Source organism: Filicampus tigris, chromosome 1, assembly GCF_054856515.1.
Source record: "Filicampus tigris isolate MCC_2025a chromosome 1, RoL_Ftig_1.0, whole genome shotgun sequence".
Lineage (NCBI taxonomy): Eukaryota > Metazoa > Chordata > Actinopteri > Syngnathiformes > Syngnathidae > Filicampus > Filicampus tigris.
The window spans coordinates 25,543,797-25,569,903 of record NC_141217.1 but is presented as its reverse complement, the minus strand read 5'-3'; the positions used below and the strand labels follow the sequence as shown (position 1 = coordinate 25,569,903).

At 44.0% G+C, this 26,107-nt stretch overlaps 1 protein-coding gene across 2 annotated transcripts in view; it reads left to right on the top strand.

The window, feature by feature from the left end:
* samd11 (sterile alpha motif domain containing 11) overlaps window positions 1–24,644 on the top strand; it is a 67,557-nt gene extending 42,913 nt beyond the window's left edge. The window contains exons 6-13 of one of the 2 annotated variants that reach the window (XM_086029038.1): window positions 4,057–4,221; window positions 9,594–9,747; window positions 16,310–16,425; window positions 17,711–17,789; window positions 17,910–18,670; window positions 20,772–20,905; window positions 22,074–22,184; window positions 22,405–24,644. In XM_086029038.1, the coding sequence (XP_085885164.1) occupies window positions 4,057–4,221; window positions 9,594–9,747; window positions 16,310–16,425; window positions 17,711–17,789; window positions 17,910–18,670; window positions 20,772–20,905; window positions 22,074–22,184; window positions 22,405–22,665 (1,781 nt within the window). In that variant the 3' untranslated portion in view covers window positions 22,666–24,644. The remainder of the gene's footprint in view (window positions 1–4,056; window positions 4,222–9,593; window positions 9,748–16,309; window positions 16,426–17,710; window positions 17,790–17,909; window positions 18,671–20,771; window positions 20,906–22,073; window positions 22,185–22,404) is intronic. The other variant, XM_086029047.1, reaches the window with a different exon arrangement.
* Window positions 24,645–26,107: the final 1,463 nt, after the last annotated feature.

The following is a 26,107-nucleotide window of genomic DNA, read 5'->3' as shown; positions in this document are numbered from 1 at the left end:
TGAGAGATAGAGAGAGAGAGCGAGAGAGTGGTGCATGTTGGTTTTAAGTCAATGGTTTACCTGTGTGCATTTATGTGTGTGTATTCAGAGACTTGGCTTCCTTCTAAAGCTTCTATATTATTTCTTTTTAAATGTAATTTTACCTCACAAGTGAAAATTGCAAAACTGAAGAAATGGCTCCAACTGCCAAAGCTAATCATATGTTAAGATTTGCCTAGACAAATTCCAAGCTCTAAAAAAAAATAAATTAAACCGTGATTTGAAAATAATCAGTCGGTGTGGGAGGTGGTCTCCAAGTGCCCACTTCACAGCGATGATCTGTGATAGTCCTGACCAACTTTACATCATCCGCAAGTGGAGATGTGCTTGCTGTTCCTTATAAGCGTATTTTGCGCGCTTTGATCTTTTGCAAGGACTTCAGCATGTCTCTCCTGCACTGAATTTTAAAGGGAATGAGTGGAACTGCTTTTAATTGGCTTGGAAACAAGTCAGGTTTGTTTACTCCCACAACGACACATACCTCCCTTTTTAACTCTGGCCGTCAACGAAAATATCAAAAGTAAAAAAAACTCTACCCATGAATTAGTTTGCACTTTGCGCTAAACTTGCACTCATCCATGCGCACAAACTTGCGCTAGGTATGAAAATAAGGGCTTAGGTGCTGGAATATGTCATGTGTTGACAAAAAAAACAAAAAAAACAATCCAAGAGCCAAGAAGCCAACAAAAAGTACTAGAGGAGGCTAAAACACTGCTAACAAACAAGCTAAACAGATGGCTAACTGTGGCTAATGCACTCCTAATAGATGCTAACATGTGGCTAATGAAGCCATAAGCGAGCACAACTCCGTTAACAAGGCTAATAGAGGGTCGCATTTATTGTTTTAGTGATTAGGGTTTCTCACTGACACTGAACAGAAATGATCACGTTCTAAATGGTTAGCAACCTTTGTGCATAGGAAACATTCGTTACTGTAACTCAAAATATATTGTAGTGTGTCCAAGCATTTGCATTCAGCTAACTAGCAACATGTCCTTTAAATATTTGGTATTCATGCTGTACTTCCTCCGTGCTTAAGGCAAACTGCATTGAGCTTTTGCTCCCTCCTTGAGGCTCACCCCTGAGTTGCGTCCACACCCAAAGCCCAACGCTACACCTGCCTGTGTGTATGTGTGGCGTCTCCTCCAAATGTGGCAGCGACAGAGAATAACCATTAATGAGTAATGAATGTGGAGAAATGGACTGAGAGGAGAGCAGATGGAGGTAGTCGGTGAGATTGGATGCCGCTGTCTAAATGATGTCTGTTGTTCTTTCTGCACCAAAGTCATCACCCTCCTGCTGTTTACAGAGTGAGAAAACTTTTGACAAGCACAGACTAGTTGCACGCACAAGCATAAGAGCCTTGAGTACCTTGGGTGGATTAGCGGATGCTTGGCGGTGGAGGCCAGAGATGCGCTCATGCTCTCTTTACTCCCTCCAGCCGCTACTGCTGCTCCTTCGCGTCACTCCTGCTCGCCTGCTCAGGGCCAGGCTCAGGTTTCACTAGCAAGGAGGAAGGTAAAAATAACCCCATTTTCATCCTCTGTCTCCCTAACCACCTCCACATACCCCTCCACTCTTACCTTAGATCATGTTACTATTGACACAAAGAGGGATGAGGGAGGTCAAATGCAGCAATGAAATGTAGGGACTGGCAGCTAGATACCATAGATATTATCTTCTCCCTAAATGTGTTACATACACATCCTTAGTTTTGCCACCTTTTGAATCTTTCATCCTAACAAGAGCTTTTGGACATTTGCTTCAGCTTCGAGAGATCACTGTGGGGGAGGTCCTTTTCTGTCCAAGGTCCATAGATGCGTTGTTGGATGAGTTTGTTGTGAAAGAACCTGAATTTAACCCCATCAAACCCTTTTTGAATGAACTCGAACAGAGAATGTGAGCAAATCAGGCCAGATCTCAGACTTTATGAATACTCTTGAATGGAGTCAAGTGGACACTGTAAATTTCCTATAAAATACCAATTTTGTGTCCCTTAGCTGTTGCCATGTTTTCTGGCTGGGCTTATGCAAGTGTCAAGCAAGTGCTCATTAGCTGTGAAACTGTAATAAAACTAAAACAACAACAACAACACCAAATTAACCGTGAATTTATAGGAATAGCTTCATCCAACATTACCTCCAATCTATCAGCGCTGGTGTATGAATGAATGAACTGTGGAAATTGGAACCGAGCCTTGAGGAAGTCACCAACAGAAGTCTCTGACAAAAACTTCCAAACGATGACCTTCAAGACGATTATATTTTCTATTAGCATGTAGAACTTTACAAACTTCCTGTCTGATATGGTTTGTGTCAACTTTTGACTTATAACTCTGTTGTGGATGTGAATAGAGGGAAATGACTGACTGTAGAAAAGAATGCAAGTATGTGAGGTTATTACTTCGTACAGTATATACTGGAGATATAATGATATCGTTTTTGACCGATATGATTTGGATCGTATCGTACAAGGCTTAACAATTCGGCATAAAGCTATATATCATTTTTAAAAATATATATCTATAATTCGATACAATAGAGGTGATTTTGAGCGCAATATTTTGATACAGTGACAATGGCTTTTATGTAAATAATCCTATACGAATTAAAGGTAATACCAAATAAACAATATAGTTTTTTTCATCGGATTTCCAAACTCAGCATTGCATTCCAAAATGTAGAAAAAACAAAAAACAATATTAACATCAGAACAAGCTAGTTCTCTTACTATTCTAGCATAAACAAAGTGCAACAGAACAAGGTACTTCTCTTTTTATACACGAACTTACCTTATTTTCAGAATAAGATCATTCTTTTTATGCATTAAAGCATCGATGTATGCAAACCCAAAACTATTAAAGTTGTATATTTTCACATTAACACTGAAAAAATGGTGTGTTGAATTTACTCACTTTTATTTCGTCAAGTGGTTGCACAAAATAAAATGATCCTGATCCAGATACATTTAGTAGATATATAATCTACTTAATTTTTTTTTATCTGGATCCAGATGATTATATTTCGTGAGACCACTTGATGAAATAAAATTGAGTAAATTAAACAAACTTTTTTCAGTGAAATTAACCTGCTGCTGTGATTGTTCTGTCCAAAGAGCAACTGTATGTAACAGTAAACAATTTTGCCAAAGGCTTATTCATTTTATTGTATTTTATTTTATTTTTTTTCAAAAATATCAGCTGGTCTACATGTTGTCTGGCAGTAAGAAACGTATCTGTGTGCTGCGCAATAATAATTATTTCTTTGCGCGCAAGGAGATTTATGAGTTTTTCAAGAAAAAAGGTAGCAGCACCTTTTGGTCTGTGCCACTACCTTGCACGGCAGCCACCGCTGTTGATTCTTGAGGTTTGTTGTGGTTTAATGCCAAGGTGCTGGTCGAGCTGCGTCCACAAATTGTTGTGTTCCGCTTATTTTGCCCTCTGCATTTGCAATGGCCACACACGGCAACCGTCTAGTCAAGACGATCTCCTTTCTTGAAAAATCCAAAGTATTTCCTCATAAACACGTTGCTTCATCTTCAAAATCAAACTCTTCCTCGCCGCTATGATGCATGCTGCGTGCTCGACGTGAATTCTCAGCGCCGACCGGAGATGAAGTGGACGAGTAAAAAACAAATTAAAGTTGATTCAAAACATTCCAACTTAAATAAAAAATAAAAAAGGTATTGAGAATTTTGAGTCTAAAATGATCTTATTAATTATATTGCTTCAATCGATCAATAACTTAACTTACCAATAATAACTAAAAATGATACTGTGCCGATGTGTGGTCAGCATCAATGTAAACCAGTCCATCACCGATCGATGTAGCTGGATCGTATGGTAGACACATCGATACATCGACTAAATAGATGTATCTTTACAGCCCTAGTATATATACTGTACATGTTCATTCTTTATTTTCCGCCTTGTGAGTGGCAAAAGAGACTGCACTCGCAATAAGGGCAGTTTGATGTTGGTCCTCATCGATCACACTGGTCGTCTGCTCCCATCCCCAGAGACCGCACAGAGCCCAGAAGGGGAGGCAGGTGGCAGCCACAGCCACATGAGCCCTGAGGAGCACTACAGGCGCATGATGTCAGCGCTCAGCGAGCATGGATCCTACGAGGAGCAGCAGCAGCGCCTCTACCAGCTGGCCAGCAGCATGGGACTGCCCGGACACGGTCAGTCGGCCGGCCTTATAACTTGAGTGCATTTTTGGGGTGGTAAAATCAACAAAACGCACAAACCAAAATTATCCTTCATTGATATGTGGCTCATTGCAATTATCCCTGCTGCAATTGAAAAGTCAACCTGACATTTGTAATTGTGCCATTGCCCAAACGAGCGTCAAGGTGGGATTCACAGTGATTTCTGACCACCTTCGTCATTAACAACACCCGCAAGCGGCATGCATCAATGCCACCATTGATCCAGAACCTCTTATTGGCTGGTTGCCGAGGACCTAAATCTCTCATTACCCTTGTAAACCACCAGTTTGTCCCATTTTTTTTCTAGAGAGATAACATGTACTGTGTTAAGCTTAATTGAACTGCAATTGAAAATAATGACAAATTAACATGGTTTACATTGCTGTTCAACTAGGCATCCATTTTTGTAAAACATGTACTATTAAATCCTTCCTGTTCTTTACAAGCTCTTGCGTAGTGGCATAAATCCATTAAATGCCCAGCTCAAATAGAAGTTTGAGCCACTTTTATTTTTATTTGATTAGCAATGATGTTGAATTGCTGGCTGCAAATTTAAGAGGCGAAGCCTATAAAGGTTTAATTACCTTCTCCTTGGTGGCTTAAAGGAGGCAGAATTCCGAGCACCGTGCAGTCTGATTGATTACTGTCGTACATTCCCAGCAGTGTTGCTGGTATGAGGCAGATGATTCCGCACTACTTCTGTTGTTATCCTTGTCATCTTGTGTTTACATTTCCATTCCGTTTTTACGTGTTGTTTTGCACAGAAGTGCCGTTTCTCTGTCGCCCAATCCACACACTATGTGGATCCTGACAAGTGGTTGTTCTGCCCGTTTCTAGTCAGAAAAAAGCGAATGCACCACAAGTTATAGCCACTGTGAGACTTCTTCCATTACGATAGCCGCTGTGAGACCATTACGATTAACATTTTCAATGAAACTACCTACCTGGCCTTTCAGTTCTCCAATAGTCAGTCAATAGAAAGTCAGTGCTTTTTTGAGAGCAGATAGCTCTCAGAGTTGGGACAGAGCGGTGACAGTTTTGTGTCAAAAGGCAAGCATGAATTTGTTCACTGAGAGCCCCTTGACACTGACCTGGTCTCCAGTGGGGGCCCCAATGAAGAACCTTCCTTACTAGCCATGGTCTCTTCTATACATCCCTCTCAAATCCTGCATCCCCTATTCTCCTCCCCCCTTTTAGCCCTGGTCCCCACTGATCATCCTTTTATGTGTTTGAAGTATCAGGCGCAGAAAATGAAAGGGCGCGTGAAACAGGGGGTTGAGATGGTTCATGCGTGTGCGTTTGTACGCGCAAGGTGTTGTTGTGAGATGCAGGTGCTCTCTGGGCAGATTTTCGGAAAGGGTGAAGGCGGGGGTTCGGCTTGTTGAAATAGCCAACAGGGCTTTCCTTCGCTCCGTCAGTTGATGAAAGCAGCTTGTGAGGAGAGAAAAGAAATACAGTTTTGGGGGTGGAAATCCATTTGAAAGTGAAGGGATGGATGGGCTAGTCATTGTTGCGTCTCAAGTTTACTGAGATTTGAAATGATATGCTTCATCTTCTGATCATCATGCCAGACAAATTGACCACTCCAGCTTGTGATTCCTCCAAGTACAATCAGTCAAAATTATGAAGCATGACAAACTCTGCATATTTACTTCAAGCCTATGCCTGCCGCATTGTGAAAGGATTCACTATTTGCCGCTGTATTCTGTGCTGAGCGGATGGATGTCGGCTTTTCAGTACCTGCCAGTCCACCAAACCCATCACAAGGCCGGCCAAGCTGCATCAGCGCGGCACTCCTCTGCATTCTCACGAGCTCAACTGAAAGGATTTCGGCTCAACTCCAGGAATGATGTCGGGGAGAAAAATAGGGATGGCACAAAAGAAGGATAAGCGATATGGACCCAGTGTAACAAACTGGGACCTCCCAAAATAACTCATGCAGAGGAAGAAATGTTTGTGAGTTGCAGCATTTGTTGTTTCCTTTTTAGTGGAAGAGAAATTGCAGTTTCATGCGGTGGCACATTGAAGTTTGACCACAATCCATTCAGTGACGCTGGTTGAACTTTGATGTGGTCAAGCTTCAAAACAAAATTTCCCAATTCCTTCAATTAATAATAATGATGTGTTACAGAGCTAAACTGGCACCATGATAAAAATGACTTATCACTAAGAATTGTTAAACAAGTACAAGCAGAGGCTAATCAGTCAGAAGCATTCTTTAAACATGCATTTAATGCTGAATAAGGAGTTGAAATGCATGCACCATTTTTTAACATTACCTGTCACACAAGTATAGAATAAGATTGACCACAAATGTTGCAACATAATATCCATTCATCCATTTTCTATACTGCTTATCCTGACTGGGCTCGCGGGTGAGATGGAGCCTCACCCAGCTGCTCGCTCACAATCACATCTATGGACAATTTTGAGTCTTCAGTTGACCTAACACGCATGTTTTTAGAACATGGGAGAAAGCCAGAGTACCAAAAGGAAACTCACACAAGCAAATTTCCAAACCACACAGACGAAAGGCGGAGTTGAGATTCGAACCCTGAACCTCAGAACTGACGCAAATGTGCTCATCATTCATTCGCAGTGCTGCCCCACAACATAACATAACACACATCAAATCAAATACCAGCTATCTAGCGAACAGCAATCTACATCTTCACTTAGTGGTCCTTCTTGTCGGACAGTTGGATTCAAACGTTCAACACCAATCACGTAAATTCCAAGTCAATGTCTTTCTTTCACAACAAGACAATGGTGGTGGAATAAAACAGGAAATCAGGACCCTACAAAATAAAACCAAAAACAGCCCTGGTAATGGCTTAATAGAAGCAGCACTTGATGTCGTGCCATTGCCCAAATAGCTAGTGGCAATCATATCTGACCATCATGACCACCAAATGTTGGACAAAAGTACCTGGACATGGCCTGGCTTATGTCATGGTAACTTCTCGGGGATATTTTTCTTAGTCTTGTGGTTTTTGTCTGCTATAAATGTTTGGATACTTTTTTTAGGGTCCCCACCCCCACAGCCCAACCTCACTAGTGATGCAATACTAAATCACAATAATATCCCTGAAGCTGAGTCGCTCATCCGAAATAGCCGGTGTGGTGAGTAGCGTTAGCGCAGGAAAACCATAGAGGTCAACGCTGCCACCGTGTCACCCCTGTATCGTGCACAACAGACCGTGTGCGTGTGCTCTGGGGCTCCGGTTCCCTCTGATCCCTCTCTTATCTCCTCCCCTCCACCTCCACACCCACACGCACACCCTCACACACGCACACACAACCTTGTCTGCCGCCAGCCGAGTCCCCTGTGGCCTGGCGCAGCAAACAGATCGATACACCGGAGCTAGGCCGCATTAATATCTGTCGCTTCACCCCAACCCCACCCCCAAACTGGCGCCCGCTCGACACGCACACACACGCACAAACACACACTCACAAGGCGGCACCTAAATCACCAAGATACACACAAACACACATAACGCCCATGCAGGCGGCGGAAATGGCCCGCTGGCACCTGAGGGATCTGTCTAATTAAAAATGGGGGGGGGAGTTGCGTGGTAGATTGGGGAGCAGAGCGAGAGAGAGAGAGAGAGAGAGAAAAGGATGGATTTTTCTCTCATTAGAAGCCTTGTCTCCTGGTGCGGCCTGGCCTAGCCAATAATGATGAGGTCTCGTCTGGGAGTGAAGCTGGGAATCTGGGGCGGGAAAGGCGAGGAAGGAGAAGGAACGAAGCGAGCGCCGGAGGTCAAGGTTCGGCGTGAGGCGGGAGGCAGCGAGAGACGACTGTTGTGGTTGTGGAGGTGAGATGGAGGGCCACGCAAGCCGGCTTTCATCTCACACCATCTATCTAACCGTCCATCCACAACTCAACACCGGTCACATACTGTACACTGCTATCATGAGTGGGGAATTGAGTGAGATTCTGTACAACAACAGTCACACAAAAGTTAGCTATGTGAATCACTACACTGCGATGGCCAAAATCAAGGAACATATTTGCTTATCAAACACAAGAATTGCACATCCTAATTGTGTTAGCTCATGAAGAGCATTACGCGGGAAAAACTAAACTGATCTCCAGATAACTTTCTTGTGGAGTGGACACATAATAATAATAATAATAATAATGATGATGACAATAAAGCTAAGGAGTAACCCATTTTTGGCATGGACCCAGTTGTAGGTACAAATACAGAAATTATTTCTAACTTAACATTGAAACATCATTTATGGATTCAAATTCCTCAGTGAATACTGTATGACTTTAATGGGGTGTCTGAGTGTTTACAACTTGGTGCTGATGCAAATGTGGACTGTTTGGCCTTGGTGGATATCTGCAGTCCGCAATGTGCAATTGCACTGCTTCCTCTGAGTTCTTGCTCTTAAAGTGAAAGTCAACCCAAACATGTTTTTTTTTTCACGAATATGTCCTATGCAAGCCCACTAGTTGAAACAAGGCATTCTGATAAATAATGTATTTGTGGAACAAGAGTTAATCCACTTGTTTTTAACCATCTCCAGGGGCGGCCATTTTGTCACTCCCGTCGACTGAAAATGACATCACAACTGCTCCCCCGAGATGGGGTGGATTTTGCTGCTTAACTCATATTCCACAAACGCAATATTAATCAGAATTCCGTGTTTCAACTAGTGGGCCTGCTGTGAACATATTCTTGAAAACAATATATGTCTGGATTGATTTCCTCTGTAATGTGGGTTTCTATGAGGCTACAGTCCGTGGTGGCTTAGGATAGTGGATCTTTGATACGTGCATTGAAAATTGTATTATCAAAAATGAAATGTATCAAGAGCACCTGTTTTGCACATATGCCCATATTTTGTCCATATTTAAAAATGCATTTTTGTCATACACCTGGCTCGTACGTGCATGGATCTATGTGGCTCCCCAGTAGCACTGATACAAAATTGTGGCCCCCTACAGCATTTAAATTGCCCATCCCTGATATATAAATATATAGAGTACTGTATATATTTCTATGAACACGCTTATCTTGCAGGTTAAAGATGGAGATACTATGAGTAGAGTTGACGAATTTGAATATGTGTCACAGGCACATGCGTGAGGTGTGTGTCATCTGACACATAACCTCTTTCCTCCTCCGTCACAAACAAAGCAATGCACATCCCACTCAACGGGTGTGTTAAATAGATGTTTACGAGGATTTTCTGCACTGGATGCTAAATTTATATCTTCCTTTCTCTCTTCCCCTCATTTCTTTACTTTGCTTCAACTATCATTCTCCCAACATCCTCCTTTCTCCCCCTTCCGCCTCCTGTGTTTTCCATCTTTGTTCTTTACTCAGACGTGCTGCGTGCTCATCAGGAAGCGTTGGCTGCGGCGGTGAGGAATCCGGCGGCCTTAGAAGCTCACCTGCCCACGGGAGGCAGCTCCTCGTCATCCAGTCAGAGACGCAAGCAGGGCCTACCGCAGCACCGGGATGCGCATTACACAGACAGGTGAGGAATCTCTTGCCGACACTTGCGGGCCCCCGAGTTGGTTTGCGGCGCAAGCATGACTCATTAAGATCTGGATTAGCCTGACACCAACATCCTCCACATAAGTGGCCATTGAAGTTGATGTGAGGATACAGCAGAAAAAAAAAGAGAAAATGTATCTAAGTGGGTCAGTTAGTTATCATCTTCCTCAGAAAGATTTGATCAAATACTTGGATGCATGTGTGCGTGTGCGTGTGCGTGTGCGCATGTCCAAATAACCTCTTGCCTACCACTGTGGAGACGCACGGCTGCGTACCCAGCTCGTCCTCCCTCCCTCTCTACCCCCGGCGCTGGCCCCTGTGCCTCCCAAACAAAGCCGGGGGCAGCGGGAGTGGGCGGATAATTGCTTGTCGATTATTTATGTGGCGCGGGGAGAGGCGGGGGATCGATAATGGGCTGGCGGTGCGGCAGTGGGGAGCGAGGGAGGGTGGAAGGGAAGGGGGGGATGTTTGTGCGAGAGGGGGGTAGTGAGGGGAAGGGGTGGGGATATACGCAGGAAGCGGAGCGGCCTCCTGGTGTGGTGTTGGGGGGGGCGTGCATTGTGTGTGTGTGCTTGCGCGCTCCATTTTCAAGCCTCCTGTACGCCAGATATGCGGCTTGAATTTGGCTTTGTTTGTGTGAATATAATTTGTGCGTGCATAGGTGTGTGCGTGTGTGTGTGGCCCACGGTGCAGTGCAAATGTGGTCAGTGAGCTATGCGCCGCCAGTGTATACAGAGCAGTGTAATTAGCCACACAGGGCCAGGAAGGGTTAAATAGGCCTCACCCCACACCCAAAAACCTCCCACCTGCCTCCTCTTTAAGCTCTTCACGAGCTACACACTTTTTGCAGGGAGTATAATGGAGGGGGTTAAAAGAGAAAATGGGCTCAAGGGCACTTGGCATTAATTGTACCTTTCACCAAAATGAGAAAATGAAAGAAGAAAGGGGAACATAAAGTGTACCAGTAAGTGTAGAATGCAACCCTTTTATTTACTTTGGAGCAGAATTACACCTGTCCTCAAATACTGTATCCAGTTTGGACATTAGGCCACTTCAGGAAATAACTATAGCGACGAACATTTCATAATTAAACAGAACAGTTAGAAGATAGAATGGGAGAGCTTAGGCCCACTGGACATTGAACGACACAGGCGAAAAATACTGAACTGGACGATTGTGGGGAAAAATACAGTCAGCGACCTTTGACGGCACACCAAGCAATTGAGCACCGCACATCTACTAGTGCGCTGCGACCCTGTTTTGGGCAGTATTCGGGTTTTGGAAGGCCATGTAAACGCGTGCAAAGACCCAAATATGCTCTTATTCGAGTTTTTAAAAACACAAATAAGACACCAGAATGAACCTTTTTCTAACCCAAATATTTGGTCATATAAACGTGATCGGATTACCTCTTTTGAACGGTGCATTGGTTTATGTTCTGCGCATTCGCAAGGAAGTCCTAATTCCTGTGGTGAGTGACATGACGGTAGAAAGTAACGAAATTATGTCTATTTGTATCACAACGTTGTCCGTGCATCGCTGTTTAATTCGGGACATTCAAATGCGGGAGTAATTTTGTCCGCTCACACATGAAAATGGGTTATTCCGAATGTTTTATAAACCAGAATTTTGCTCTTAACCCGAACATTGACTGCATGTAAACATAGTCACTGCATTTGTATAGCTTGGGGGCCGCTGAACAGCTATTTCTCGCTCATGATTGAACATTATATGTCACTTATGTGCATTTCTAATTGGCAGTTACATCTGCGACATTGCAACATGAACTTTGCCCATGCGTGACAGTTCAGTTGGTTTTGGCAGCGTTGTCTAATATAAAAAATAAAATGAAGATATTAGTTCCCCATCCTAAGCGCGCCCCGCATACAGCTATGACTTCCAATCATTAGGGTGAACCAAACAATACACTTCTGTAGTCCAGTAGCAGAATAAGGCAAGCCTAGTGGAACCTGGGTGTTACCTTCACATACTTTCCTCCATGTAGCATACGCGTGAGTCGTAAGGGACCGGACTGTGTTAAACCAGCACAAAGAAAGAACAGGAACCAAATTCTAGAGCGACCCCAAAGTGGAATGAGTGCAAAGTGAAGAGAGAATTCAAAAAGAGATAATTGGTGGAATGAAAAGCCGTGGCTAAGGAAGCGAGTCGAGGCGGCAAACTCCCTCCCTAACTCTCTCTATGGCTCACCTTTCCTTCGACCCCTCATCATTGATTATCTTGGGCCCATTAGGGCCCATTGTTAAAAACAAATCATTAGGGCCGCTCAATGGGCTTAGAGCCTGGCGCTCCATTTGTCTGGCCTTAAATGGCGCTAAGCTCACCGAGCATCTGCCAGGCAAATAGGGAGGGACGGAGGAAAATAAAGAGAGGAAGGAAGTCGAAAACACGGGGACTTAAAATGGGGATGAAGAGAGGGAAGCAAGAGCAAAAAAGCGAAAAAACGGAGAAGGCGAGAGGACGATGTGACGGAGAGAGAGAGATGAAGCAAGATAGGGAGTGAGGCGATGGAGAGAATGTGAGATAAGGGAAGGGAGGGAGGGAGGGAGGAAGGGCGAGCGAGGAGGGAGCCTCATCCATTTTAATGAGCTTCCTGTGTAAATGTGTTCCTGCGGAGAAGGAGCCGAAGGCGGCCGCGCGGCGCTCCTAATCCCCCCACGCTCCCGTCATTAAGGGCAGTCCTGTCACACACACACACGCACACACCCCTTCTCACAAAACACACGTACGCACACACCTCGCCTGGGCTGCTTCAGGACAGGAACGCTGTCGCCACTCTGACAGGTCGTCACACACGAGTGAATTTCCCAGAAGCCCTTGGCCTCACTGGCGGCACAGCGAGACGCACACACACACACACACACACACACACACACACACACACACGCGCGCACACCCCCACGCATACACATCCTCGCACACCTACACACACTAAAACGCACACGCGGGCCAACCATGGAGCTTTGCGTTATTGAGTCCACCTTGCATTTGTGCAATAGGAATGCAAAGGCCAAAGAGAAAACAGACCAAGGCACGCCACTCGCCCGGCCAAATTGCGTTCTAAAAAAAGAGGGAAAGAAAGAATGAGAGCTGGAGGAAGGGAGTGGAGGGGAGTGTCGGGCGCACTCCTTTCCCGCCTTCTCTCCCTCGCTCTCCGTGATTAGGCCTAATTATGGTGCCGCAGACGCCTAGCAGCCCCAGTCATGCAGCTTTAATTGACCGTTATTCATCTGTGGCCTAACGCTAGGCAACGGTGGGCGGCGCAAAGAGACGGAAGAAAGAAAAGGGAACATCTGAGAGGCGGCGGTTGAGGCAGTTTGGCGTGCGGGGGAGCCGACCACGGGTGGGGGTTGATGGCGGTTTTTGCGTGAGCCGCGGCGTGGCCTCGTGGAGCTGCGCGTCGCGAGGCTAATTGCTTGCCCTGAGGGATTAAACCAGGTGATTACACACTGGGCGGTGTAATTACATAAGAAGCGGCTAGTGGGGCCCCCAGCTCGCGGCCCTGGGGTCACGCGCCACAGCCCTCACCCAAGATTAATTGGAGCTGCCACAGGAGTGCAAGGCGCCGCCGGAGAGAGCGGTTATACGATTAGCATTAACATTTCAGCGGCAAAGGCGATCGATGAATGCTTTTCACCCCCTCCCCTACACACTCACGCGCACGTACGCACACACACAGACCAATAGCTCACAACTATCACATCCCCTTGTCCCTGCATGCGAGTGTTCCCTCCAAGCTGTTCCGCTCCCTCGCCGCTAAGCCATGCGAGAGACAAGCAGGCGCTAGCTAATTTGAACATGGTTACAAAACAATATTTGCGGTTGCACGCGTCCCGTCGTTGGTTTCCACTTTGTTTTCCTCAGCTCCATTCCCGTTTGTGCCTGTGTGTGGCGACAGGCTCACGCACGGCTGAGTGGCATGAGGACAGAAAGGCGGCAGTGAGCTAGCTATACACAGAGTTTGAAGCCAGGGCTACCAAGATTAGTCCACCAGTCGCGACTACAGCTAATTTAACAGTCGAAATCATCATTATTATTTTTGCGGTTTGGATTTTCCTCTCAAAACTGCCTCGTCTCCCACTGTTACCGCTGGCCTTATGCTTGTCTGTGATGCACATGCGCAGTCGTGGTTATCTGGGCCATCCGTGATGTAAACAGAAGCACTTTGGCTAAATAGTAGCTACATTTACGTGCAGTCAATAACCCTTTCAAAACCCAAATATTGGCAGTATTCGGGTATTGAAAGGCCATGTTAACACACGGAAAAATCCAATTAAGACCCCTGGGTTACCTCTTTTATAACCCCACAATTTGGTCATATAAACACGTATTGGAATACCTTCATTGAAAGGGACATTGGTTTGTGTTCTGCGCATGCTCTATCCACAATGACACTTAGTCCTTTGAGAACAGGAAGTACCTGTATGCGTGGCGATGTTGCTTACTTGCTGCAGCCACCGGCAGGCGTCTTATGTTGCCACTCGCTAACTTCAATACATTGATTTCTCCGCAGCATTTTCAACGGGTTATCCCGAATGTTTCAGAAACCGGGATTTTGATTTTGACCTTAACCCAAAGATTGACGGCATGTAAACATAGTAGCCAGTGTCATGGGTAATCGGTGTTAGCAACAGAGTCCATGAGTTAGGACACATTTCACCCAAAATACTTAATGCGATGCAAACCTGCCATTCATGGTGGCGCGACGGGTATGGTCATACGGTGTATACATCATGTCATGTCATGTCATCTTCCAAACCGCTTATCCTATACAGGGTCGCGGGGAGTTGCTGGAGCCTATCCCAGCCGTCAATGGGCGAAGGCAGACGACACCCCGAACTGGTCGCCAGCCAGTCGCAGGGCATACGGTGTATACATTGCATCTAAAAAGTCAGCACATTGTGGCTAATGCCTGATTCCATTTCTGGCATAGGGAACAGTCGTGTTTGGAAGTTAGCCTTGGTTAGCACACACAACTTAGTGTTTGCTGTAACGTTGTAACACTCTGTTTGGTTACACCAACATTTTGTAGTGTCTACTATGGATTAGTCAGTGTACTCGCCTTTATTACCAACCAAAACACAGCTACTGTTTTGCCGGTCGCTCTCTCCTTGGTTCCCCACACTCACAAAGTAACAGAACTTGACATGTTGCCACAACCCCTCAAAAGCAACACAATAAAACAGACGTAACCCAGTTCAGTACAATACACTATGTTACAGTGCTGATGAAATACATTCCTCTTAATCTTTAAGGATTTTTTTCTGCTGCATACCTTAATTTGCAATTAAAAATGTTATCTTCAATTTAAGATGCACCATCATTTATAGACATGTCAGGAATACTTCATTGTCATCTTCATTGTCTTTATTTTGAATTTGCACATACCTTAAAGGACTCCAACTGTAAACTAATGATGGTTATATTAGAGCAGCTGGAAGCAACCTGCTGCGATTTACATCCGATCCGATTAGTCGACTAATCGCAACTGCTATCAGTGACTAGTCGACTAGCAAAATAGTCGTTTGTGGCAGACCTAGTTGAAAGGCGCCAATGGAAATAGGCTTAATATTTGCCACCTAGCACCGAGCTTCCTCCTCCTCCTCGACTTCCTCAAGCTCCAAGACACATTTTGACACAGTCGAGAGGTCAAGGTGCAGAAGCCTCATTATTCTGTCAACTTTTCTAAAAAAACACCTCCTAACTGTGAGGATTTACAAATAAGTGGGAAAATGAACAAGGGAAATCGTAACTTGATGAAATTCTGAGTGATGAAGGGGGGAGGAAAGAAGGGGCGAAAAGAAGGGCACAAACAACACCCATTTTTCATAGAGGACATACAGAACAAAAAGAGATGGTTTGGTTAAAAAAAAAAAAAAGGAAAAAAAAGACAGTGAGTGGGAGAAAGGTGAGAGGCGCCTTTCCCCCCTTGACGAGGACAAAGGACGAGGGAGATAATGGAGAGGCCTTTTCAAAAGTTGAGGTTGCAGGACGCGTCATCTTTTTAGCGGCATCAATGCTGGCTTGGAAAGCGTTGAGGGAGGGAATGGGGGCATCGAAAAGGGAGGGGAAGGGGGCTGACGGGGCGAATAGAGGCGGGATGAGTGTTAATTAGAAGGTCCTTCAGCCCGTGGCCCCGGTCAAGATGCAGGGGCCGCCCCAGCTGTCAGAGCATGACACACTGGCATTGTGCATTCAGCTCTCATTATGTGTGTGGCTCTCGTGTGTGCGCGCGTTGGTGTGTGCGCGTGTGTGTGTGTGAGGCGGTGGCAGTGGAGGGTACAGCAATGGCCAGCGGTGCTTGCTGCAGCCTGACAAGACTGATGAGGCACTGGGGCGACGTCGGGGCCTCTGGAACACGCTTGATAAAAATACACCGTACACATCGATGTGGCAGCGCGCACACGCACGAGAAGGGCCGAGGCGCGCGGCGATGGGAGGAAAAAACAAAAACATGGTTGTCGAAATGAACGAAGGGCGCTTCAAATTTGAATGTTTTTCTCTTTTCATATTTGCCTCCTCAGGGAACTGTCCCAACCTCCGCCCCTCCTATCACCTCCAACGGCTCCTCACATCGCGCTAGGACCTCACTTGCGGGCTCCTTTCCTAGGCTTGCCCTCAGCTCTCTGCCAGGCCCCTGGTGAGTCATCATTTGACAGTTTAACACCTTTGTCAGCATACTAAAATGTGCAGTGATTTGGATTCCAGTATGTGGTCGTTGATACACAGAGGAATATTGAAGGTCACACACAAAAATGCTGGTCAAACGTGGACTGGCAGTGGCTTGCGATTGGGACACTTGCCCGAGAATCGAACCCGTGCTGTCTAAACAAAAAGCAGCAGCATATATTGATTGCCACCCTCACTGTAAAAAATGTACATGCCGTAACTTTCTCTTCCTCAAAAATATTCAAATGATTAAAGGTAATTTAAGACATTTCAATCATGTGCAACCGATGTACATGTCTGAATTAAGTAAATCCAATAACATAAAATATTTAATATTTATTTGATTTTTATTTAATATTGTTTTTTCAGGGCATTTCTAAAATATACATTAAACTCATTCCCTGCCATTGACGTATTTATTTGTCTTTTCACGGTCCAGCCATTCAATCCCAGGAATTTATTTATATATTTTTCAAAATCTTTCACACGTTAGGGTAAAAGTGGGTCTGAAAATGTCTGTCAGTAAATGAGTTACGTAATAGTTAATAGTTAAAGATTCTTAACAATCATACATGTGTCAAATTAGATGAACCACTCAATAATAAATTCAGCTCTGTACTCAGCAGTAACTTTGATGACATGCGAGGTCTGTCGACGGAGGTAGAGTATGAAAGTCACTTTGCATAAAGACATGCAGGCTACTTTGGCTACATTACGTTCTTCTTCTTGTCCACTTATTGCCGGCCATATTGAAGGGATCAGTCAGAATGAAAGCGCGTATAGTGCGCTATAAGAATAAATAAAAATAGTGTATTAATCGTTTCGCTGTTATATTTTTTATTTATTTGGCACCGGTTAAGTCCGTTCTTGATGCCGTTTGGCCGACTCGGACCGTCGGGGACCACGTGAGTCGTTTAAATATGCAAGACGGGAACTCGGTGGCGGCTAGGTGACGCCCAGCTCTGCAAAACAATACGTAAAGTCAGAGCATTATCATTACTTTGGACAATATTTTCAATGTGATGGTTGAAGTATTTTCTTTACAACTGCACTTCATCATATCGAAAGCTTTTTCTAAAGTTTTGACCCTCGTGAAGCAGTTCCTGGAAAGGACCTCATTGTTATGCAAGTGGTGAGAATTGTGTTGGCAGTCAGTGTATATTATGCAGATATGGAATTCAACACAGCTACTTGATGTTAGAAAATGTGAACCCTGAACTGTTTTAATTGTATTTTTATTTTCTTTGCCACACCAGGCTATGGTTTCCTGCAACCAGCTCAAGCCGAAATCTTTGTGCGACAGCAGGAAATGCTGAGGAAGCAGAATCTCGCCAGGTGTGTGTGTGTATGCTTTTAGAGTCATGATTTTTTTTCCGAGAAGTCATTCCTGTGGACGTATCTCCTGTAAACATTGGCATCGGACTTGACGGGACTGTGTGTGTTTGTCTGCGTCAGACTTGAGATGTCAGCCGAGCTACTGAGACAGAAGGAGTTGGAGAGTCTCCACCATCGACATCAGCAGCAACTGCTGAGCTCCGACCCGCTTGCCGCCCTCCCCGCCAGCCTACCCTCGGACCACCCGGCCCTGCGGAGCCTTCAAGACATCCCCGAGGGTCATCCGCTCCGAGAGGAACTGGCCCGCCGCTCCAATGCCATGCTGGTGCTTCGACACGGGGCGACGGCGCCCCTCCTGAGCGCCGACCAGCAGGAGCAGCCCAAGACGTCGTCCACCCACAAAGACGCCCAGGCGCAGAGCTCCACGACCGGTTCAGACGCTGATTCCAGGAAGGCCCTCCGCCGGGGCCCTCAGACTGAGCTCCGCACCGGCCATCGTAAAAGAAGAAGAGAGGACAGAGGAAGCGAGGGAGACGACGAGGACATGAAGGACTCGGGCAGCGAAACAGAAACGTGCGGCGAGAGGCGGGAAGGCGCCGGTGCCAAGTCGAGGAGTAAACACAAGGACAGTGGGAGTAAAGAAAGAGACGGCAAGGGGGCGAGCGACGGCGCCAAGGAGAGCCGAGAAAGTTCGGGCCGGCTCGACGCACCTTGTAGTTCAGCTGGCACCGACTCGCCCGGTCGCCACCTGTTCACCTCAGCGCTGGGAAAGTCGGATGTCAAGCTCCAGCTTCCACCTGGATTTGTGCCACCTCTGCCCGCCCTTCAAGGACAGTCGTTGCCCTTCAGATTCCCCTACATCAACCCTTACTTTCACATGGGTGAGCAGCTCTCTCTCACACACACACACACACACACACATACACATAAGGGGCTAAAAGGCAGCATGTGAAACCCATTAGCGTCACTTTGTGCGTGTATCTGGCTCCGCATTTGGAGGCCTGCCTTTGACCCTGACACATAGCACGCCAACAACACAGCCATGTGGGAATTTGTTCACATACACCAGTGATACGCAACTGCTGGCTCATGGGACCCTTGATTAATTCAAAGAAGAAAAAAAACATTACAAACCCAAAATATTCTTCAAAACATGATAAGCCTTCAATATACTGTATGTTTTACACGGAAAACAGAAAATACCCCAAATATAAGAAAATACTGAAAAAATACTGCAAATATGCAAACCTGCGAGAGCCAAACTGCGAGTATGCAGCGGTTGTCTGTAGTTTTAAGTTGTAATATATATATTATATCAGGTCTTATTCTGCTCTATCCTACAACGTGAGTAAGCCTGGTAATTTTTTTCAGATTTGAAACGATATACAGGACAAACACAGCACCTCTCTAGCACAAAAATGGGTTGACTTCAACTTTAAGACCGGCAACGCTTTTGTGTTCCTGATAAGGTCTATTAGGTTCTATGTTGTTATGTGACTTTCCACGGGCAAGGTGCATTGCAGCATGTTAGAATAAGTTTGGTGTGGAAGAACATGTCCATCAAAAACCTTTGTGACATGACTATAACTCCAACAGACACAAGATCTTCCAAGAAGAGTAGGTGTGAAGGTCAGGTGTCCCAACACTTTTGTCCATATCTTACATAAACACGAAACCACGTATACACACAAATACTGTACATGCATTATGAGAAAACTACTACTAATTCACTTTTGATTACATGATTTCTATGCACAAGACAAATCATTTCAATAGCACAATTTGGAATAAATTGAAGGACATCTTCACAATAGTAGAAATAGTCTGTAAGAAAATCAAATCAATACACTGGTACCTTGATTTACACAGTAAGTGGTTCGAGATGCCATTTGTCGCTCGGCCGATTTTATTTTGACAAAAGACTTTTGTTGATGGAAGCAGACTTTCAAAAAAGAGCCCAAGGGTTTGCTTCAAGCAGTTTATTGGCACACCCATTTGACGATTTCTGTCAAACTGAAGATAAAACTTAATTACACGTTGTGTGTCTAAAACAACCACATAACTTTGTCTTAGGAAAGTCAGATAGCTCAATGCTAACACACAATGCAAAACGCCATAAACAGGCTAATGAATAGCACTGATGTTGCAGTATTATGACACTGCCATGGATATTCGAACACAAACGGTGCAGCAACACATCTAGACGGACAATATACTACAATACCCACAGACATATATTATTTATCCTAAAAAACGACTAAATTGGAAGTTGGACTGAATTACATTTCTATTTCCAGTGGCTGTGTGAAAGATGAATAGCGATGAGGTAATGAATCTAATTTTGTTTAAACAATACTTTTGGTTTTTTTAGGGCTTCTGCATGACACCAGTAATAGTGCGTAGACGTTCGTTTCGACTTTCGTCCTGATCGCGAAAGGAGGAAGTGACGTATGCCGTAATGCAATTCAGGACATTTGTATTTTTTTTTGTGTGCCAGACTTACTGCCTCCCTCCTCAAAGTTGCTTAGTGCCAGTAAAAATGATACAGGCCACATCAGGGCATGACAAAAGTCCCATTCAACTAGTTGTAAGTCAATGTTTCACCAAAAGAGTTGTGAATGTTTTTTATTAAGGTCAAATACTTGCCCAGTGTTGCTTTAAATGTATGCTTTCATTAAATACAATACTGGAGAGTGCTGTTTTTATAATAAAAAAAGCACCTTACAAAAATATTATTGGTGTTTTATGCTGGCTGGAATGAATTAATGGCATTTACATTCATTTCAATGGGGAAAGATGATTTTTGATAAGAGTCTTCACAAAACAAATGAAACTTATAAGTCAAGCCACCTCTTTACATGTGCCATTCTTGTGACTATTTTATTGTATGAAACTGTAACAATTGTGAAAAAGCAGAAAGGTCCTCAGCCTCTCGTGTTTTAATAGATTTGTATTCCCCCCGCCCCACACACACACTTTCAGGCTCTGTTGGAGGTCTTTTCATGGATGGGGAGGACTCTGTTCCAGCAAACCCCGTGGAGGACTTAAGCAAGTGGAGTGTGGAGGACGTGTGCGGCTTCATAAGCAGCCTGGCCGGATGTGCTGAATACGCTCAGGTGAGACCGTGAGGACAACAAGACGAGAGGAGAGAGAGAAAGGAGGACAAATGGAGGCCAGGGGCAGGCTGACCAATAAGCATAGGAGTGTGCAGTCATCACCAGTGCGTCTCCTTATGGTCCTTTTGTACAATGCGTCAGGTTGATTGAGAAGTGTGCGCTGGAGGTGTGTTTGTGCATGTGTGTGTGGACATACTGTGTGTGTGCACCTATGGGTGTGTATATAGTCTATAAATACAGACCTGCACCAAGGCTAATGGTCAAAATGTATCACTCAAGCATTTGTCCTTGACCCCAATTACGGTAGTACTTTAGATGGGCCTTTGGCAGCATTTTGTGGCATCTTAGGGCAGAAGCTAACTGGTAACTCAACTCAACTTCACAACAAGCACAGTTGGAAATTCTATTCTATTCTATATTATATTCTTCAAAAATAAGCTTCAAGCGTTTAATTGCCTATCCCGGTTGAAGTTTACCGTCAAACTAAGAGGATTACACGTGAATGTAAAACAACCACACCACAATGCATGTCCGCTTGCTTAATGCTAACACGCAATTCAAAATAACATCGACGAGCTAAATAGCATCAATGTAGTGGTGTTATCATGTTTTAAGCAATGGAAATTTGAACACAAACAGTGCAACAACACATGTAGACAAACAAAAGGAACAATACTCAAAGGTATTATTTATCCTCTGTGAAAAATAATTACTATTACTGCAGCTTACTGAGTGATTTAATTGTGAGTTTCTTCTTCGGTTGTGTCTATGATGATATTATACTGCCCCCCGGTGTTGAAGGTGCTCACACTACATCGGGTTCCAAATTATTATGCAAATGATGTGCTTTGACTTTTCCAAATAGTCTATGCAAAATGGCACTCAGCGTAATTTTGAAGTAATCGACGGATGGGTAATCATTTGTAAGTTTTGTAAAATCAACTGAAAACAGAATTTTTAATAAAATAAAAGCATATCTTTTGTTAAAATGCACTGTTCCAAATTATTATGCACAGCAGTTTTTCAAGCCATTTTGTAGGTTGTAGAGAACTTAGAAAGAAGAATTAACAGCATTAAGAGGTCGTACTGTAGAAGGGGCCCAAGGACTGGAACGTGTGAGCGTGTTGTGCGCATGCGTGTGCGTCTGAAGTGGCTGTGTCTCCGCCAGGTTTTCCGGGAGCAGGTCATTGATGGGGAGACATTAGCTCTTCTCACTGAGGAGCACCTGCTCGGCATCATGGCACTAAAGTTGGGTCCTGCCCTCAGGATTCGCTCGCAGGTACACACACCGCAGCCTTGCGCGTGTCCGTGTGTGCCAGACAGTAGACCCGACCGAGAAAGTCAGCAAGCGTAGCGTAGATTCCCTACCAGTAGCCTGCCCTAAAAAACAAGCCTTCTCTCTCTCTCTCTCTCTCTCTCTCTTTGTCTCGGTGTTTAACGCAAAGTGTAAGCGGCATTCAGTCTTTGCTGAGTCCTGTTTCGTCCTCTGGTCGGCTCAGGTGGCGCGGCGCATCGGCAGGCTTTTCTACATGACCGGATTCCCACTGGCGTTCCCGTTCCCGCCGTCGGCCGCCCTGCGCCCTTCGGAGCGGGACGGGGAGCCCCCGGGCGTGCCCGCCGACACCCCCTCCTTGCCCCTCTCCCTGCTCCAGAGACCCGCCTCAACAAGCGGAAGCTCTTCTCCTTTCAGTGGGCCCACGCCGGGTTGCTCCTCACCCAAGCAGGAGAAGGCCAACGTCTCCACGGCGGTGGGAAGATAAGGGCTCCCTCCTCCTTCGCTTGAACTTGCGGGCCTTGAAGTAGAAATGGACGGGAAGGCAACATGAAGGACGACGCAGACTGAGTTCCTGGCCAGTGGCTGTGTCTGAGCGGGATCCAAAGAAAGTGGCTCGGGAGACGCACGAGGCGCAAAAAAAGAGACAGCTGGTCACAGACAGCATGCCAAAAAGAGGCCACAAACGCCACATTCTTGCAAGTCAGACAAGCCAACGCCAGCGGAAAGCCGTCTGTCCTTCCTTCTTTCCTTCCTTCCTTCCTGTGCTGGCTTTTTTTTCACCTTCTTTTCTGTACTTGTCCACTGCAAGCCCTGCACAATCCAGGAATAAGACTCATCTCCCTCCTCCTCGTCCTCGTCCTCGTCCTCCTCCGGCCTCGGGGAAGCTGTCGTCGTCCTCGTCCTCGTCCTCGTCTCCGAGGCTGGAGCGGCGCCACGCTAGAATGAGCTCCGTCTTATCACAGCAACTATGCATTCCACTGTCCCGATACCAAAGATGACCGGATGAGTGGAATTGAAACCATGTTTCTGCTTCTGTTTGCATGAAGGCTGTCGGACAGAGAGAAAGAGAGAGTGGGGAATAATGATAGTGCCTCAACATGAAGCACTCGACGGTATTGAGAAGAATTAGGGCCACACTGACAAGTAAAGCAAATCGCAAGTTGTTGTTCGCAAAAAAAAATAAAATAAAAATCTTAGCTTTATGAGAAATAGCTCTGAATTTTACAGAAGTGACCTTTTCATATTGCAAGGGGGGAAAAAAACGTACGATAAAAAGTAATACAGGGTGTAGTCCGCTCCAGAGTCAGCCGGGAGAGGCTCCAGCTCTCCTTGACCTTGACCAGATAAAAGTTAAAGAAAACGGATGGATGGATTAGAAAAAAAACATGCTCAATAATAGATTATACTATGAAGGTCAAATGTCACAACAATAACAAGCATGAAGCCGTGATAGTACGAGGGAAACGGCATAATTTTACAAACCGAGAAGGTGCTAATTTTATAAAACAGTCAAAAATTTGTGAGCATAAAAGTCTGACTGTTATAATTTCATTAAAAAAAACAACATTTAAGTATTATGAGAACGGGACTGAAGTATTGCAAGAATACAGCAGATCTTTTTTTCTGACGAAGACGTGAACTGTTACGAGAATAGTCAAAAATAAGACAACACTTTTAAATTGAGTAATACAAAAGAATAAAGTCAAACATTTACTGCACCTGCATTTCAACAACTATTGAATAATATTTCCTGCAAAATATATGGCAGGTCTGTGTCTCTACATTTGATTTATTTTTCGTTTTCTTTTCAGTGTGGTCCTAATAATCTTGGTACAACAGGACGCGTGTTGCTGGAAACAATAGCTCACATCTTCATACACTTGTGTTGACTACTGTGGGAGGGTTTGAAATAATAATAATGATAAGAAGAAGAGGAATGATGAATCATGCAAAATTGTACAGAGTCATGCTAGAGATGAAAATATCCCGATGGTTGCATACGTGGTACTTTCAATTTTTTGCTAAATGTAGATGCACGAAAAGAAAAAAAAAACGTTTCTTTACTAAAAAAAAATAATAATAATGTGACTCGCTGGACTTCTGCGGTACTTTTGTTCATATATTTTCCTCTCCTTTTTTGTTTGGACATTTTGTTTTTTAAGACTAATATTAAAAGGCGCTCCAATCCTGAATGCTACTTCAGCATATAAACGAGGACAAAGTATTTATAGGACTTAGTAAATAAAGCAAATTATATGTATTATAATTAACCCCTGAGACGGATTCCAAAGATACTTTTACTTTTTCTTTTGGTTGCAGGGCAAAGAAAGGCACAGAGCTCTTAATACATTTTTTTTTTTTAAATCTACGCAAGCAATTGATTCAAATGGTCCCTTTAAAGGTTTTGTCTTCATCCTATTTTTCTATTCACCGCACGGGTGAAATAAATCATAAAGAAATGACGCTGTTGTCTCTTGTGGTGATTCCCTTCGTCACTGTGGATGTCTTTTGGTTCTCTGTGGCTTCTGTGTGTCAACGTTGCGTCTCAAGGCAGATGGGTTCAAGTTTGGGTTACAATAACATAGTAAAGGAGTGTTTCCCAGACTTTATTGAGATGAAGCACATCATTTACTTTTGGAAAATCTCACATTACACCACCTAACAAAAATGTCACAAAATATATATAAGTAGTGTTTAGTTCAACGCAAAGCTATTTTCTCGGTTGTTTGAATGGCAATAGCTGGATACTCAGGTTCGTTGTGTATTCTGCCATCTAGTGGAACAGCATGACATTTTTCTGCCTGTCATTATATGTTGCTGGCATCGATAGATGAACAATCATACATTTATGGTAAATAAATAATAAAACTATAGTCAACAGCAAATTTTAACGGGAGATGGCTTTATGTGCTCCTAAAGGCATTTTTGACGCTGATTTAAAAAATGTCTACTATTTTTTTCTAGCACATTAGGGGTTTTTTTGTTGTTTTTTTTTAGATATTTTCATTTTGTTTTTAAGTTTGACCTTTGACCTATTAAAGCTGGTATTCTAGATATGGCGTTCCCATAAAATCTGCCTGTTTCTGAACTTAACCCTTAATTCATAAATACCACTATATTACATATTATACTATTGTTATTGCATTATTATTAGTATGCAAATGTTCTAGAGAAGAAAACCAGGGCAGATTTGGAATTTGACAAAAAAAAAAATCTATCGGAAAGTTTACTAGTATCTCCGATTAAAAAAAATCTGTAAGAATTTATTTGCGGACTAACTAGGTGAATCTGGTTAATAACCGTGGTTGGGAATGACTGATCAATAATTTTTTAGGGTTTCAAATTAAGAGTTCTAAATAACATTTAAGGTTTCAAGCTGTTTTGGGTTTCGGGAACTTCGGTTTCCTCCCACATTCCAAAAACATGCATGGTAAATTGATTGGACTCTCTAAATTGCCCCTAGGTGTGATTGTGAGTACGGATATTTGTTTGTCTCTGTGTGCCCTGCGATTGGCTGGCAACCAGGGGTGCCCCCCGCCTACTAAGATAATGTCAGGTCTTCAAATGAGGTTTACGGATTCAAGTTAGGATTTTCAATTGAAGTTTAGAAATTACGACTATCGAAACTTCAAACTAAAATGAAGATAAGAGATGAAAGTGGTATCTTCTAATAATTGTTAGAATGTCTATGAAATAAAAAAGCATTATTAATCATACAGTATATAGTTATTACTAATATTACTTGAAAAATAGGAATATTATAAAACAAAGTTGAATTCATGAGAACATTTTAATTTAGCCAGTTAGGATTTTTGTAATAATTACGATGTTAGCTGGGAAAAAACATCAGAAAAGGTTATATTCCAAGAGTAAAGTTCTATCTGAAGAGAAAAAAATCTTTGAGTTAGTTTGTATGATAGAAACTA